This window comes from Heptranchias perlo, chromosome 5 (genome assembly GCF_035084215.1).
Source record: "Heptranchias perlo isolate sHepPer1 chromosome 5, sHepPer1.hap1, whole genome shotgun sequence".
Lineage (NCBI taxonomy): Eukaryota > Metazoa > Chordata > Chondrichthyes > Hexanchiformes > Hexanchidae > Heptranchias > Heptranchias perlo.
In genome coordinates, this window is record NC_090329.1 from 131,764,797 (window position 1) to 131,783,655 (window position 18,859).

The 18,859-nt window shown below is 46.7% G+C and overlaps 1 protein-coding gene across 1 annotated transcript in view; it reads right to left on the reverse strand.

Moving 5' to 3' along the window:
- The window catches only part of LOC137322209 (dynein axonemal heavy chain 8-like), a 1,675,662-nt gene that overhangs the window by 401,780 nt on the left and 1,255,023 nt on the right, over positions 1–18,859 (reverse strand). Inside the window, exons 70-71 of the mRNA XM_067985325.1 lie at positions 13,008–13,161; positions 6,895–7,059 (exon numbers count right to left, since the gene is read on the reverse strand). Coding sequence (XP_067841426.1) covers positions 6,895–7,059; positions 13,008–13,161 — 319 coding nt within the window. The remainder of the gene's footprint in view (positions 1–6,894; positions 7,060–13,007; positions 13,162–18,859) is intronic.

Here is an 18,859-nt window from a genome sequence, read left to right on the forward strand (position 1 = left end):
TTAATATTTTCTTTTCATTCCTAAGATTAACCCTGAATAGCCATTTTCTCCCTGCTTGACTTTTACATGGGTTCTTAATAGTCTGGAATTTTTTGGACCCGATTTTTACTTGGAGATGGGATCAGAGTGTGCGAGGGCTGTAGCGGGAGACGAGCCACATCATTGTGCAATGTGGAAGCCTGGTCGATTTTTATGGTCAGCTGTCATTTAAATAATGCTTCTGGGTTTTGCATCAGGATCCCACGTCTGCAGGTCTCCCGACCAACCACATGATGCAATTTCCTGGCCACTACTTAAAGACGCAGTCCACATCTACAAGGGAGGCGAACAGATAGGAGTCCATTGTCAGTAAAGTGATGTTAAAAATTGGTGACATGGCTGGAAAGAATGGGAAGGTGGCCCCCAGGTTCTCTGACGCTTCCCTGGAGTTCCTGCTGGATGCACTGTTTCCCACATAGTGGGAAGAAGAACCCTGCTGCCACCATAAAGAAGGCCTGGATTGAGGTGGCTGAGGAAGTCAGTAGCAGGAGTGTCCTGGATCCATTGCAGGAAGTGTTTCAATGACCTGACTAGGTCAGCACACGTCCTTCTTTACCCCTCTCCTACAATGCACCTCCTTCCACTCCACCTTGTCCCTCCTATACCATTCACCACCCCTCACCCCTGCATCACTTTCCTCAGCACCAATCGCAATGGTGCACTGTACCATCTCTCATGCTCACTCCTTACACATGCTCAACTCCTGTTTCCTCCTTTCACTGCTGTCAACAACCCCATCCTCATCTCATCTCATCTGAGCTGCTCGACCTGCACCTACTCTCAGCAAACCTCCTCAATTCATAGTGTAGTCACTTAAATGCATGATATCCCCACTCCTATGACATCGGCCTGATTCTCCTTTCCACGTTAAGCACTACGTCCAGAAGAAGTACACATCCTCGCTAGCCACTCATACCGCTGTCCCACCCCTTTTGCAGAAGAGAGTGCAGAATTCCAGGGAGAGGGCCAGGGCCGGCAGAGGACCTCCAGATTTCATGGACGTGACCCTGGCGGAAGAGGAGGCCCTTGAGATAAGCGGGGCCAGTAACACCATCGGCATTAGTGATGGTGAGGTTGGCGGATCTGCAGAGCAGGGTGACGGATTTCAACTTACACTCATCCATCTCCCACAACCAACTGCCCCTTCAGCCTACTTCAACACCTTAACCAGCGGAGTCAAGTGTTTCATGTGGACATTTACATTTTTTCTAGCTACTATTGCTAACTCTTTACCTTTTCTTCTTTCCACCAGGGATCTCTCATGAAGAGCACAAGCCCCTGCCTACAGAGGAAGAAGACTCCACAAAGGAACTTATCCCTCTTGAGAATGCACCGTCATATGCGACATGCATTGCAGGCACCAGCGCAGAGACTGGTACGTCGAGTGAGTGTGTTAGTCAGATAGATTGGCTGGCATCTGGTGAGTCTCACAGCACAAGTGAGTAGGAGCAGATAGTGGTGCTAGGGACAGATGAGGAGAATATGCACCAGAGGGCACCGTACTCTCCAAGTTCTGTTCAGCAGGACAGAGATGTAGAACTCCGGGTCCATCCATGAAAAGGAAAATATTTGAGGCACAGGTACAAATGTGTGAGGTGTTGACAGTCCTGCCAGGGACTCCGTCCACTATGGGAGGGAGGATGGAGGAGTCCATCGCAGGGGTTCTCAACTCTTCAATCTACCCTGGAGCATGTGGCCACCTCCAGGTGCACTGTAGCCGGGCCTTCACAGCAGGAGTCAGTGGTACCGGCCTTTGTGGCCGGTCGCTGTTTCCCTCCTCATCCCCTCCTCTGCCCCTCCCTTTTCCTGCACCCAATCTCTCTCTGTTAACCTCCCGCCCTGTCTTCCTCTCCTCCCCACTGTGAATAGGCCCTAGTCCAGTCCCACACACTCCTTCATTTTCCTCTGTTGCTCCCTTTCCTGCAATCCACTCTTGCCATCCCCCTCCTCTTCCTCTCTCCCAGTTGCCTTCCAAATACACCTCCGCATATTGCGCTCTTTCATCCTCTCCCCATCTCTACCTCTCTCCCTCTCCTTCCACCCCGATTTGCCTCCCCCCTTCCCCCAACTAGGTCCAATTATTCCATCATCTTCTAACCTGCTTGATATGAATACTAGACTGGGTCTTGAGTCCCCATGTGCAACTCTATGGAGGATCAACTATCAAAACAAAGTATGGCTTTAAAATGGAATTACATAAAACCATAGAATCATACAGCACAGAAGGAGGCCATTCAGCCCAACATGCCTGTGCTGGCTATTTAATTAGTCCCACCTCCCTGCTCTTTCGCCATAACTCAGCAACTTTTCCCCTTCAAGTATATATCCAATTCCCTTTTGAAAATTACTACTGAATCTGCTTCCACCACCCGTTCAAGCAGTGTGTTCCAGATCATTACAACTTGCTACATTAAAAAAAAATCTCCTCATCTCCCCTCTGGCTCTTTTTCCAATTACCTTAAATCTGTATCCTCTGGTTTCTTGCTAGTGGGAAGTTTCTCCCCATCTACTCTATCAAAATTCCTTCAAAATTTTGAACACCTCTATTAAATCTCCCCTTAACTTTCTCTGCACTAAGGAGAACAACCCAACTTCTCTAGTCTCTCCACATAACTCAAGTCCCTCATTCCTGTTCCCATTCTGGTAAATCTCTTCTGCACTCCCTCCAAGGCCTTAATGTGTGGTGCCCAGAATTTGACAATACTCCAGCTGAGGCCTAACCAGTGATTTGAAAAGGTTTAGCATAACTTCCTTGGCTTTTGTACTCTATTCCTCTACAAATAAATCTAAGGATCCCATATGCTTTATTTAACAGCCTTCTCATCTTGTCCTGCTACCCTCAAAGATTTGTGACGTAAACCCCTAGGTCTCTCTGTTCCTCCATCCTCTTTAAAATTGTACCATTTAGTTTATATTGCCTCTCCTCATTCTTCCTACCAAAATAAATCACTACATACTTCTCTGCATTACGTTTCATCTGCCATGTGTCTGCCCATTTCACCAGGCTGTGCTTCTTGGTCTGACTATTCCTCAACCTCTGACCTGGCTTGCCTGGAAGGCTCCAAAATTTTTCGAGGCCCTGCAGTGACGCAAGGTAATCAATCCCCTCCAGATCGATTACCTTAATCTAATAAAGGTTTGGGGCCTGTATCCCAGCTCTCAACTGGCGTGAATTGGTAGTGATTGTTGGAGGCCAATCATCTCAGCCCCAGGACATTGCTGCAGGAGTTCCTCAGGGCAGTGTCCTAGGCCCAACCATCTTCAGCTGCTTCATCAATGACCTTCCCTCCATCATAAGGTCAGAAATGGGGATATTCGCTAATGATTGCACAGTGTTCAGTTCCATTCGTAACTCCTCAGATAATGAAGCAGTCTGTGCTTGCATGCAGCAAGACCTGGACAACATCCAGGCTTGGGCTTATAAGCACACCATCCCGACTTGGAAATATATCGCCGTTCCTTCATTGTCGCTGGGTCAAAATCCTGGAACTCCCTTCCTAACAGCACTGTGGGAGAACCGTCACCACACGGACTGCAGCGGTTCAAGAAGGCGGCTCACCACCACCTTCTCAAGGGCAATTAGGGATGGGCAATAAATGCCGGCCTTGCCAGCGACGCCCACATCCCGTGAACGAATAAAAAAAAAAGTAACATTCGCGCCAGACAAGTGCCAGGTAATGACCATCTCCAACAAGAGACAGTCTAACCACCACCCCTTGACATTCAACGACATTACCATCGCCGAATCCCTCACCATCAACATCCTGGGGGTCACCATTGACCAGAAACTTAACTGGACCAGCCATATAAATACTGTGGCTACAAGGGCAGGTCAGAGGCTGGGTATTCTGTGGTGAGTGACTCACCTCCTGACTCCCCAAAGCCTTTCCACCGTCTTGCCTGGATGAGTGCAGCTCCAACAACACTCAAGAAGCTCGACACCATCCAGGACAAAGCAGCACGCTTGTTTGGCACCCCATCCACCACCCTAAACATTTATTCCCTTCACCACTGGCGTAACGTGGCTGCAGTGTGTACCATCCACAGGATGCACTGCAGCAACTCGCCAAGGCTTCTTCGGCAGCACCTCCCAAACCCGCGACCTGTACCACCTAGAAGGACAAGGGCAGCAGGCGCATGGGAACGACACCACCTGCATGTTCCCCTCCAAGTCACACACCATCCCGACTTGGAAATATATCGCTGTTCCTTCATCGTCGCTGGGTCAATATCCTGGAACTCCCTACCCAACAGCACTGTTGGAGAACCTTCACCACACGGACTGCAGCGTTTCAAGAAGGCGGCTCACCACCATCTTCTCAAAGGCAATTAGGGATGGGCAATAAATGCTGGCCTTGCCAGCGACGCCCACATCCCATGAACGAATAAAAAAAAATTCTGCGGAGGCCTTTCAAGGGTGTAAATGGTGGAATTTCCTGATGAAGCCCGAGAACTATTCCAGACATGCCCTCTAGGCATGGAGATCCAACCAAAGCAGCCCACCGGAAATTAAAAGGCCAGTCCAAATGAGGCAGCAACCCTGCGTGACCAGGTTCCCCCACATATTCTGCCCTCCCAGGTGGAAATTGACCATTTTGTCTTCCCCAGCTCCAGTTGTTTCAAGATCTTCGTCGTGATTTTTTTTCTGTTCAATGGGAAACTGACTAGTATTTAATTAGAACAGAAAATGCTGGAAATATACAGTACGTCAGTCAGCATCTGGAAAGAGCAAAGACTGCTTTTGAAGTTTTGGGTGTGTATCATAGGAACATAGGATGTGTTCCTTCAACAGATTTCGGTCTTTCACTATTTATCCTCTGAAACCTTTCCGAATTGTGAAAAATAATGGATACTCTTAACCGTTTCAGTTCCAGTGGAAAAAGCTTCACTTTTTGGAGTACTTCTTTGTCACCGTAACATGTTATTCTAGTATCACTGCAGTCAATCCTCCCCTCCATGTCTTTAATATTCTTAATATAATTGGATGCCCAGAACTGTATGTAAAACGACAAATCTGGTTCAACCAATGTCTTGTACAAATTCAACATCACTTCCTTGCTTTTATGTTTAGTGTCCCTAGAAGTAAAATTCAGAGTGCCATGTGCCTTTTGTGTGATCTTGTCTACTTGTAGTTCCACCTTTAAATATCTATATATCTGCTCTTCTAGATCTAGTTTATGTCCTCCTTAAATCTCCTGCATTATTCCTCACAGTTTGCCATACCCAATAATTTGGTATCAATAGCAAATTTCAATATTAGTCTTCTTATGCCAATGGCCAAATCATTTACATAAATGGAAAACAAAAGAGGTCCAAGATCCCTGGGGAACAGCAGTGACCATATTACACCAATCCAAAAATTGACCCTGCTCCTTGCTTTCTGTCGCCAAGACATCTTTCCATGCAACTACATTCCCTTAATACCATGTGCCTTAATTTTTCTGAGTTTCTTGTGTAGCACCTTATCAAACGCCTTCTGAGAATCCACACTTAGAACACCAACCACATTCTCTTTATCTAAACACTACAGGGTAGAATTTCCATGGGGGTTTTCCATTTATGCTATTTAGAATCATAGAATGGTTACAGCACAGAAGGAGGCCATTCGGCCCATCGAGCCCATGCCGGCTCTTTGTAAGAGCAATCCAGTTAGTCCCATTCCCCCACTCTTTCCCCGTAGCCCTGCAAATTTTTTCCCTTCAAGTATTTATCCAATTACTTTTTAAAAGCCATGATTGAATCTGCTTCAACCACCCTTTCAGGCAGCGCATTCCAGATCATAACTACTCACTGCATAAAAATTTTTTTCCTCATGTCACCTTTGGTTCTTTTGCCCATCACGTTAAATCTGTGTCTTCTGGTTCTCGACCCTTCTGCCAATGGGAACAGTTTCTCTCTATCTGCTCTGTCTGGACCCCTCATGAGTTTGAATACCGTAATCAAATCTCCTCTCAACCTTCTCTGCTCTAAGGAGAACAAATCCAGCTTCTCCACTCTATCCATGTAACTGAAGTCCCTCATTCCTGGAACAATTCTAGTAACTCTTTTCTGCACCTTCTCCAAGGCCTTCACATCTATCCTAAAATGTGGTGCCCAGAATTGGACACAATACTCCAGTTGTGGCCAAACCAGTGTTTTAAAAAGGTTCAACATGACTTCCTTGCTTCAGTACTCTATGCCTCTATTTATAAAGCCCAGGATCCCGTATGCTTTTTTAACCACTTTAACCGCTTTCTCAACTTGTCCTATTCAAAGATATGTGCACATATACCCCCAGATCTCTCTGTTCCTGCACCCTTTAGAATTGTACCATTTAGTTTATATTGCCTCTCCTCATGCTTCCTGCCAAAATGTATCACTTTGCACTTCTCTGCGTTAAATTTCATCTGCCACATGTCCGCTCATTCCACCAGCTTGTCAATATCCTCTTGAAATCTATCACTATCCTCCTCAATGTTTACTACATTTCCAAGTTTTGTGTCATCTGCAAATTTTGAAATTGTACCCTGTACACCCAAGTCCAAGTCATTAATATATATCAAAGAAAGCAGTGGTCCCAACACCCAGGGTTTCTCCAGTGTTTCTGCAATCTTCTGCCGAAGGTAAGATAGGAGATTGGGAATTCTGCATTCATGATTTCCTCAAAAATGATTGAATGAAATTTAGCATTGATTGTTGGATTTGATTGGTCCCTGCTAGCCATGTGACCAATAATACAACATGATTAGCACAAACCAATCACAAAGCATACTTTCGCACAGAAACAGAACATCTTATTGGATAGATAACCAAATTAAAAACAATATTGAATTAAAATTTTGTGATAACGAATTTATAGTACTGTGAGGTACTGACCGGAGAGAAGCAGAGGACAACGTGCAGATTTGTCCTGGCTCTTCTTATAAAGTATTCATATAGATTGTCAAAAGTGGGAGGGGTACGAGGTGATTCTTTCTTCATTACTGCAATCAGTGATTGAGTAATCTCATCAAGTTCATCCCGAGGAAATAAATTTGACACCTATCAAAAGGAATACAGGACAGCAATTTAAATATGCAATATTGTCATTGGTAACTATTTATTGTTCCTGGTACAGTTATTTTGCTATGTTTACTCAGACATTGTAATGCTTGAAATAGCGAAAACTGTGGATTTAAGAGGGTTGAATGGACGTCCAGATCCATCCGGTTTCCGCACAATTTAAGAAGTAAGTATTTTCTGTTTGGGGTGTGGGGGGGTTGGTATGCTTCTTATGCCTGTCCCAGTTACAACCGCTGAATAACTTTGGAGGTGTGCTGCGCCATTCCTGAGATACCCTGAGAATTTTGTCCAGGCTGCCCCTGATGGGTTCAGGATAGGGTTCAAGGAATCATACATACAGTACAGAAGGAGGCCATTCGACCCACCGAGTTAGTGCCGGCTCTTTGAGAGGGTTGCCAGCTCTGGTTAGACATATTCTGGAAGGTTTCATCACATGACCTCCAGTCATCAGCCATCCCGCCCTATGGTGTGGACATCCATGGTGCAGCTCTCACCATTCTGATATGTTTTTCTCGGATTTTTTCTTAATTCATTCATGGGATGTGGGCTTTGCCGGTAAGGACAGTATTTATTGCCGTGTCCTAATTGCCCTTGAGAAGGTGGTGGTGAGCTGCCTTCTTGAACCGCTGCAGTCGTGTGGTGAAGGTTTTCCCACAGTGCTGTTAGGAAGGGAGTTCCAGGATTTTGACCCAGCGACGATGAAGGAACGGCGATATATTTCCAAGTCGGGATGGTGCGTGACTTGGAGGGGAACGCGCAGGTGGCGTTGTTCCCATGTGTCTGCTGCCCTTGTCCTTCTAGATGCTAGAGGTCGTGGGTTTGGGAGGTGCTGTTGAAGAAGCCTTGGCGAGTTGCCGCAGTGCATCCTGTCGATGGTACACACCACAGCCACGGTGCACCGGTGGTGAAGGGATTGAATGTTTAAGGTGGTGGATGGGGTGCCAAAAAAGCAGGCTGCTTTGTCCTGGATGGTGTCGAGCTTCTTGAGTGTTGTTGGAGCTGCACTCATCCAGGCACGTAGAGAGTATTTCATCACACTCCTGACTTGTGCATTGTAGATGGTGGAAAGGCTTTGGGGAGTGAGGATGTGAGTCACTCGCTGCAGAATATCCAGCACCTGACCTGCTCTTGTAGCCACAGTATTTATGTGGCTGATCCAGTTAAGTTTCTGGTCAATGGTGACCCCCATGATGTTGATGGTGGGGGATTTGGCGATGGTAATGCCGTTGAATGTCAAGGGGAGGTGGTTAGACTGTCTCTTGTTGGAGATGGTCATTACCTGGCACTTGTCTGGCATGAATGTTACTTGCCACTTATCAGCCCAAGCCTAGATGTTGCCCATGTCTTGCTGCATGCGGGCATGGATGGATTCATTATCTGAGCGGTTGCGAATGGAATGGAACACTGTGCAATCATCAATGACCATTCCTGACTTTACGATAGAGGCAAGGTCATTGATGAAGCAGCTGAAGATGGTTGGGCCTCGGACACTGCCCTGAGGAACTCCTACAGCAATGTCCTGGGCTGAGATGATTGGCCTCCAACAACCACTACCATCTTCCTTTGTGCAAGGTATGACTCCAGCCTCTGGAGAGTTTACCTCCTGTTTCCCATTGACTTCAATGTTACCAGGGCTCCTTGATAGCATACTCGGTCAAATGCTGCCTTGATGTCAAGGGCAGTTACTCTCACCTCACCTCTGGAATTCAGCTCTTTTGTCCATGTTTGGACCAAGGCTGTAATGCGGTCTGGAGCCGAGTGGTCCTGGTGGAACCCAAACTGAGCATCAGTGAGCAGGTTGTTGGTGAGTAAGTGCCGCTTGATAGCACTGTCGACGACACCTTCCATCACTTTGCTGATGATTGAGAGTGGACTGATGGGGCGGTAACTGGCCGGATTGGATTTGTCCTGCTTTTTGTGGACAGGGCATACCTGGGCAGTTTTCCACTTTGTCGGATAGATGCCAGTGTTGTAGCTTTACTGGGACAGTTTGGCTAGAGGCGCGGCTAGTTCTGGAGCACAAGTCTTCAGTATTACAGCCGGGATGTTGTCAGGGCCCATAGCCTTTGCTGTATCCAGTGCACGCAGTTTTTTCTTGATATCATGTGGAGTGAATCGAATTGGCTGAAGACTTGCTTCTGTGATGGTGGGGATATCGGGAGGAGGCCAAGATGAATCATCCACTTGGCACTTCTGGCTGAAGAAGGTTGCAAACACTTCAGCCTTGTCTTTTGCACTCACGTGCTGGAATCCACCATCATTGAGGATGGGGATGTTTACAGAGCCTCCTCCTCCTGTTAGTTGTTTAATTGTCCACCACCATTCACGACTGGATATGGCAGGACTGCAGAGCTTTGATCTGATCCGTTGGTTGTGGAATTGCTTAGCTCTGTCTATAGCATTTTGCTTCCGCTGTTTAGCATGCATGTAGTCCTGAGTTGTAGCTTCACCAGGTTGGCACCTCATTTTTAGGTACGCCTGGTGCTGCTCCTGGCATGTTCTTCTACACTCCTCATTGAACCAAAGTTGATCCCCTGGCTTGATGGTAATTGTAGAGTGAGGAATATGCCGGGCCATGAGGTTACAGATTGTGCTGGAATACAATTCTGCTGCTGCTGATGGCCCATACCGCCTCATGGATGCTCAGTTTTGAGCTGCTCGAACTGTTCTGAATCCACCCCATTTAGCACAGTAGTAGTGCCACACAACATGATGGACAGTGTCCTCAGCATGAAGACGGGGCTTTGTCTCCACAAGGACTGTGCGGTGGTCACTCCTACCAATAAGATACACCTGCAACAGGTAGATTGGTGATCCAGGTGGATGACTGCATACTTCTCCGTATTGAATTCCATCTGCCATAGTTCTGGCTCAGAAGCACCTCCAAATCCATGACAGTCAAATTTGCAATGCACCTCACAGCAGCAGCAGCCCTTTGCATATGTACCTCAGACTCTGTGGTAAAGTTTTGGCCTTCGAGTAAAGCCGCCCCTTTCATGTTGCAGGATTTGAATTCTGCAGCTTCGTCAATACTCTGCCTCCGGCCAAATTTTCCTCCCCTCCCGAGCAACAAGCAGTCGCACTTGGGATCTGTACTCGTAACCTGACAACGATGATATAAAATCGTCTGATCCTGGGATTCAGGACAGGGGAGTAGTTTCCCTTTTGTATTCCAGCTTGTTAATATTTCAATGTATAAGTTCAAATGTTACAGTCAGAATATTTAAATCTACCTGATGGATGAGATAATAAAAACTGATGACTGAAAATGCAGCATAGAGCCAGAGATGACAACAAATACTCATAGAGATGAATTACTACAAATGGTTGATGATATTGAATTAGGAGATAGAGGTACAGATATGTAGGCAAATCTCAGAAAATTGTGCAAATAATAGGGTAATAATAGTGGGGGATTTCAACTTCCCCAATATTAACTGGGATACTCAGAGTGTAAAAGGCTTAGAGGGTACAAAATTCTTAACGTGCATCCAGGAGAGCTTTTTGAGCCAGCATGTAGAAAGTCCTACAAGAGAGGGGGCGGTACTGGACTTAATTCTAGGGAATGTGGCCGGCCAAGTGGAAGAAGTGCTAGTAGGTGAGCACTTTGGTGACAGTGACCATAATTTGGTGAGATTTAAGGTAGTCATGGAAAAGGACAGGGAGGGGCCGGAAATAAAGGTTCTAAATTGGGGGAAGGCCGATTTTAATAGGATAAGGCAGGATCTGGCCAAAATGGACTGGGATCAGCTGCTTGTAGGAAAATCCGCATCGGAGCAATGGGAGTCTTTCAGAAGGGAGATTGAGACCATACAATGGCAACATGTTCCCATAAAGGTCAAGGGTAGTTCCAAGAACTCCAGGGAACCTTGGATGTCAGGGGATATACGAGAATGGATTAGGAAAAAAAGGAGGGCTTTTGGCAGATACAAAAGGCTAAAGACGGAGGAAGCCCAAGAGGAGTACAAAAAGTGCAGGGGGATACTTAAAAAAGAAATTAGGAGATCAAGGAGGGGCCATGAAATAACACTGGCGGGCAAAATAAAGGAAAATCCTAAGATGTTTTATAAGTATATTAAGGGTAAGAGGATGACTAGGGAAAAAATAGGGCCCATTAGGGACAAAAATGGCAATCTGTGTGTGGAGCCGGCAGATGTAGGAGGGGTTCTAAATGAATTTTTTGCATCTGTTTTCACTATGGAGAAGGACGATGTAGACATAGAAATACGGCAGGGGGACTGTGGTATACTCGAACATATTAACATCGAGCAGGAGGAGGTATTGGCGGTTTTAGCAGGCCTAAAAATGGATAAATCCCCAGGCCCGGACGAAATGTATCCCAGGCTACTGTGTGAGGCAAAGGGGGAGATTGCGGGGGCTCTAACACATATATTCAGAACCTCTCTGGCCACAGGGGATGTGCCAGAGGACTGGAGAACCGCTAATGTAGTACCATTATTCAAGAAGGGGAGTAGGGAAAAACCAGGGAACTACAGGCCAGTGAGCCTAACATCAGTGGTAGGAAAATTATTGGAAAAAATTCTGAAGGACAAAATTAGTCTCCACTTGGAGAAGCAAGGATTAATCAGGGATAGTCAACATGGCTTTGTCAAGGGAAGATCATGTCTGACTAATTTGATTGAATTTTTTGAGGGGGTGACTAGGCGTGTGGATGAGGGTAACGCAGTGGATGTGGTATACATGGATTTCAGTAAGGCCTTCGATAAAGTCCCGCACAGGAGACTGGTCAAGAAGGTACGAGCCCATGGAATCCAGGGTGCCTTGGCACTTTGGATACAAAACTGGCTTAGTGGCAGAAGGCAGAGGGTGATGGTCGAAGGTTGTTTTTGTGACTGGAAGCCTGTGGCCAGTGGGGTACCACAGGGATCGGTGCTGGGTCCCTTGCTGTTTGTGGTCTACATTAATGACTTGGATATGAATGTAAAAGGTATGATCAGTAAGTTCGCTGATGATACAAAAATTGGTAGGGTGGTAAATAGCGAGGAGGATAGCCTCAGTCTGCAGGACGATATAGATGGGTTGGTCAGATGGGCGGAACAGTGGCAAATGGAATTTAACCCGGAAAAGTGCGAGGTGATGCACTTTGGAGGGACTAACAAGGCAAGGGAATACACAATGAATGGGAGGACCCTAGGCAAGACAGAGGGTCAGAGGGATCTTGGTGTGCAAGTTCACAGATCCCTGAAGGCGGCGGAACAGGTAGATAAGGTGGTAAAGAAGGCATATGGGATACTTGCCTTTATTAGCCGAGGCATAGAATATAAGAGCAAGGAGGTTATGATGGAGCTGTATAAAACACTGGTTAGGCCACAGCTGGAGTACTGTGTGCAGTTCTGGTCGCCACACTACAGGAAGGATGTGATCGCTTTGGAGAGGGTGCAGAGGAGATTCACCAGGATGTTACCAGGGCTGGAGCGCTTCAGCTATGAAGAGAGACTGGGAAGATTGGGTTTGTTTTCCTTGGAGCAGAGGAGGCTGAGGGGGGACATGATTGAGGTGCACAAAATTATGAGGGGCACAGATAGGATGGATACTAAGGAGCTTTTTCCCTTCGTTGAGGGTTCTATAACAAGGGGACATAGATTCAAGGTAAAAGGCGGGAGGTTTAGAGGGGATTTGAGAAAGAACTTTTTCACCCAGAGGGTGGTTGGAGTCTGGAACTCACTGCCTGAAAGGGTTGTGGAGGCAGGAACCTTCACAACATTCAAGAAGCATTTGGATGAGCACTTGAAATGCCATAGCATACAAGGCTACGGACCAAATGCTGGAATATGGGATTAGAGTAGACAGGGCTGATGGCCGGCGCGGACACGATGGGCCGAAGGGCCTCTATCCGTGCTGTATAACTCTATGACTCTATGACTCTATATAGAAGAATTACAAAGGACAGGGATGTGGCTAGGTACCTCTCCAGAAGACAGCACATTGTTGAGATACTCAAGAAAGGACTCTTCCTTTATTTCATTATCAGTGAATATGAAAGTGATTCCCTTCCCCTCTGCTCCAGCTATCCTGTACAGTAGCTTCAAGTCATCCATCAGATTGTTGACATTATATGCTCTGAAAGAAGCAATAAAAAGACACATATTACACCAACAACTTGCATTTATGTAGCACCTTGAACTTAGAAAAACATCCCAAGGTGATTCACAGCGAAAGGAGAGATTGGGATAGTTGTTCAAAAGCTTGATTAAAGAGGTCAGTTTTAGGGAGGTGAGGTGGATGGGATTAAGGAAGGAATTCTAGAGTGTGGGACCAAGGCTCACTTCAGGCGCTGTGATCGGTAGGGGGTTGCACTCCCATATAGTCCTGTCAGGGTCTTCAGCAGCATTGTGGCCTGCTGCAAGCTCCATAATTTCACCATCACTGAGCGGCTGCAGAACATTCTAGAGGCAGAGGGTGAACAGCCAGAGGTCGTGGTCCATATCAGTACCAACAACAGAGGTAGAAAGAGGAGTGAGGTCCTGCAGGCAGATTTTAAGGAGTTAAGAAAGAGATTAACAAGCAGGACCTCAAAGGTAGTAATCTCCGGATTACTCCCGGAGCCACGCGCTAGCAAGCATAGAAATAGGAGGATAAAGCAGATGAATGCGTGGCTGGAGAGATGGTGCAGGAGGGAAGGCTTTAGATTCCTGGGGCATTGGGACCAGTTCTGGGAGAGGCTGGACGGGTTGCACCTCAACAGAGCTGGGACCAATGTCCTCGCGGGGAGGTTCACTGGTGCTTGGGGGGAGGTTTAAACTAATTTGGCAGGGGGATGGGCACGATGCAGCATTGGAAAGGAGAAACAAGGGGCACAAAGGATTGGGAGAGACAGATAGCACCAGAGCAAGAAATAGTATGGTATTAGGAGGGATCAGATTAAGAGAGTACAAGAAAGTCTAAGACTGGTTTGCAGTGCATGTGTGTAAACGCACGAAACGTGGTGAATAAGGTTGGTGAGCTGCAGGCACAAATAGCCACATAAGACTACGATGTCATGGCGATAACGGAGACCTGGCTCAATAAAGGGCAGGATTGGGTACTAAATATTCCTGGATACAAAGTGTTCAGGAAAGATAGGGAAGGGAAGTAAGGAGCGGGGTGGCAGTATTGATTAGGGAGAATATTCCAGTGCTGGAGAGAGAGGATGTCCTGGAGGGGTCAAGGACAGAATCTATATGGTTAGAGTTAAGAAACAATAGAGGTGCCATTACACTACTGGGAAGGATATAAAGGAACAAATTTGCAGGGAAATTACAGAGAGGTGCAAAAGCTACAGAGTTATGATAACGGGGGACTTCAATTATCCTAATATAGACCGGGATAATAATAATCCCAGGGGGAGGAATTTTTGAAATGGGTTCAGGAGAACTTTCTTGACCAGTACGTTTCCAGCCCAATGAGAAAGGACTTGGTTCTAAGGAATGAGGCGGGTCAAGTGGAGCAAGTGTCAGTGGGGAAGCATTTAGGGAGCAGCGATCGTCGTATCATAAGGTTTAGAATAGCTATGGAAAAGGGCTCTGACAACTCTAAAGTAAAAATACTCAATTGGAGGAGGGCCAATTTCGGTGGGATGAGAACAGATCTGGCCCGGGAAAAATGAATCAAAGATTGGCAGGCAAAACTGTAATTGAACAGTGAGCGGCCTTTAAAGAGGAGATAGTTCGGGAACAGTCTAGGTACATTCCCACGAGGGGGAAAGGTAGGGCAACCAAAACCAGAGCTCCCTGGATGACAAAGGAGATAGAGAATAAGATGAAGCAGAAAAAAGGGGCGTATGACAGATGTCAGGTTGATACTGCAAGTGAGAATCAGGCAGAATATAGAAAGTTCAGAGGGGAAGTGAAAAAGGAAATAAGAGGGGCAAAGAGAGAGTATGAGAATATTGGGAAAAGGAGAGGTGCAACGAGACCTGGGTGTCTTTGTACACCAGTCGCTGAAAGCGAGCATTCAGGTGCAGCAAACAGTTAGGAAGGTGAATGGTATGTTGGCCTTCATTGCAAGAGGATTTGAGTACAGGAGCAGGGACGTCTTACTGCAGTTGTACGGGGTCTTGATGAGACCACATCTGGAGTATTGTGTGCAGTTTTGATCATCTTATCTGAGGAAGGATGTCCTTGCTCAATTGGAGGAGGGCCAACTTCGGTGAGATGAGAACAGATCTGGCCCGGGAAAAATGGAATCAAAGATTGGCAGGCAGTGCAACGAAGGTTTACCAGACTGATTCCTGGGATGGCAGGACTGAAGTATGAGGAGAGATTGGGTTGACTAGGCCTATATTCACTAGAGTTTAGAAGAATGAGAGGTGATCTCATCGAAACATATAAAATTCTAACAGGGCTAGACAGACTAGACGCAGGGAGGATATTCCCGATGGCTGGGGAGTCCAGAACCAGGGGTCACAGTCTCAGGATACGGGGTATGCCATTTAGAACCGAGATGAGGAGAAATTTCATTACTCAGAGGGTGGTGAACCTGTGGAATTCTCTACCACAGTAGGCACCGGAGGCCAAGTCATTAAACATATTCAAGAAGGAGATAGATATATTTCTTAATGCTAAAGGGATCAAGGGATATGGGGAAAAAGCAGGAACAGGGTACTGAGTTAGACGATCAGCCATGATCATTTTGAATGGTGGAGCAGGCCCGAAGGGCCGAATGGCCTACTCTTGCTCCGATTTTCTATGTTTCTATGTTTCTATGAGAATAGACTGGTGGCCTACATAAAAGGGAATCCAAAAGTCTTCAACAGGCATATAAATTGTAAATGGGTAGTAAGAGGAGGCGGTGGGACCGATTTAGGACCATAAAGATCTACTCATGGAGGCAGAGGGCATGGCCGAGGTACTAAATGAGTACTTTGCATCTGTCTTTACCAAGGAAGAAGATGCTGCCAGAGTCTTAGTAAAGGAAGATATAGTTGAGATACTGAATGGGCTAAAAATTGATAAAGAAGAGGGACTAGAAAGGCTGGCTGTACTTAAAGTAGATAAGTCACTTGGTCCGGATGGGATGCATCCGAGGTTGCTGAGGGAAGTAAGGGTGGAAATTGCGGAGGTACTGGCCATAATCTTCCAAACATCCTTAGATACGAGGGGTGGTGCCAGAGGACTGGAGAATTGCAAATGTTACACCCTTGTTCAAAAAAGGGCGTAAGGATAAACCCAGCAACTACAGGCCAGTCAGTTTAACCTCGGTGGTGGGGAAACTTTTAGAAACGATAATCTGGGACAGGATTAACAGTCACTTGGATGAGTGTGGATTGATTAGGGAAAGCGAGCACGGATTTGTTAAAGGCAGATCGTGTTTAATTAATCTGATAGAGTTTTTTGATGAGATTACAGAGAGGGTAGATGAGGGCAACGCAGTTCATGTATATGGACTTTCAAAAGGCGTTTGATAAAGTCTGCATGGTAGGCTTGTCATCAAGATTGCGGCCCATGGAATAAAGGGAGCAGTAGCAACATGGATACAGAATTGCCTAAGTGACAGGAAACAGGGAGTAGTGGTGAATGGTTGTTTTTTGGATTGGAGGGAGGTGTACATTGGTGTTCCCCAGAGGTCGGAGCTGGGACCACTGCTTTCTTGATATATATTAATGACTTGGACTTGGGTGTACAGGGCACAATTTGAAAATTTGCAGATGACACGAAACTTGGAAGGGTAGTGAACAGTAACGAGGATAGTGATAGACGTCAAGAGGATATAGACGAGCTGGCGGCATGGGCGGACATGTGGTAGATGAAATTTAATGCAGAAAACTGCGAAGCGATATATTTCAGTAGAAAGAACGAGGAGAGGCAATATAAACTAGAGCGCACAATTCCAAAAGTGACACAGGAATAGAGAGATATGTGCACAAAGGTGACAGGGCAGGTTGAGAAAGCGGTTAAAAAAGCATTCGGGATCCTGGGCTTTATAAATAGATGACACCTTTCTGTCTGCTCACTGTGATTGCCTTGGCAACGGGCAGTAATCACCAGGCATTGTTATGTGATCTTAAAATGCGAAGGATTCAAAATTGTCATTTGCACACCGCCTGAGGAAGGGGAAAGCCCCCGAAAGCTTGTGGGATTAAAAATAAAATCGTTGGACTATAACTTGGTGTTGTAAAATTGTTTACAATTGTTAACCCCAGTCCATCACCGGCATCTCCACATCATGACTACCATCGACACCACAAACTGCCGGCTCACAGTGGAAAGGATATCCAAGAAGATCACGCATTTAGACACAGACATCAAGTTTTTACAGAGCTGCAAGAAAGCAGACAAGATGCCGAAAGGACTACAGATCACAAACCAACTCAAGTCCACATACAACTCGGATTATGCTGAGAGACTCTGCCGCCGTACCTCTCGCACACTCCGCAACCATCTCATACACCAACTCTACAGCAGACGCCACAACCTCGAAACTAAGATAGAGTCCATACTCTCAACCTGTACTCAGGACACAGCAGACCAGCGACGAGATACCGCCAGACAGACGAGGCAACGGAACTACGCTGCCTACATGAAAACCAAGAGCAGGAAGCTTGAGAAACTCGGCATCACCACCAGCATCGACCAAGCTTCCCCTGGTACCACGGTTGCAACCACAGGGAAGTCTATCGTCAATTTGTCCGACCACACCCTTCAACCAGACGAAATCGAAGTTCTCAGCCGAGGGCTCAATTTCTGTCCCACTACCAAAATGGACCCCATTAGTCTCGCGGCAGACACAGAGGAATTCATCAGGAGAATGAGACTCCGGGAATTCTACCACAAACCACAAAATTTCAGCAGCGAACCCAATGAGACAATCAACGATCCGGAACAGCAGACAGAGGGATCCGCGATACAGCAACCGAAGAGGAAAGAGTCTCACTGGACTCCTCCAGAGGGTCGCTGCCCTCAGCTTGACATGTATGCTCAAGCTGTCAGGAAATGCGTCTATGCCAGATTCATCAGCCGCACTCGGAAGACAGTCCAGAATGTCACCCGAGCACAACGCAACGCCATCAAAGCTCTCAAGACCAACCGCAACATCGTCATCAAACCAGCGGACAAAGGAGGAGCCATCGTCATACAGATCAGAACGGACTATTGCAAAGAAGCATACCGACAACTGGACAACCAGGAACACTACAGACGGTTACCCGCAGACCCGACCAAAGAACACACCCATCAGCTCAACAAACTGATCAAGACCTTCGATCCAGACCTTCAAAACATCCTACGCACTCTCATCCCACGTACTCCCCGCGTGGGAGACTTCTACTGCCTCCCAAAGATACACAAAGCCAACACACCCGGACGTCCTATCGTATCAGGCAATGGAGCCCTGTGTGAGAACCTCTCTGGATACATCGAGGGCATCCTGAAACCCATCGTGCAGGGAACCCCCAGCTTCTGTCGCGACACTACAGACTTTCTACAAAAACTCAGTACCCACGGACCTGTTGAACCAGGAACACTTCTCACCACGCTGGACGTCTCGGCACTATACACCAGTATCCCCCACGATGACGGCATCGCTGCGACAGCATCAATACTCAACACCAACAACAGCCAATCTCCAGACGCCATCCTACAACTCATCCGCTGCATCCTGGATCACAATGTCTTCACCTTCGATAACCAGTTCTTTACCCAAACACACGGAACAGCCATGGGGACCAAATTCGCACCCCAATACGCCAACATTTTCATGAACAAGTTCGAGCAGGACTTCTTCACTGCACAGGACCTCCAACCAACACTATACACCAGATACATCGACGACATTTTCTTTC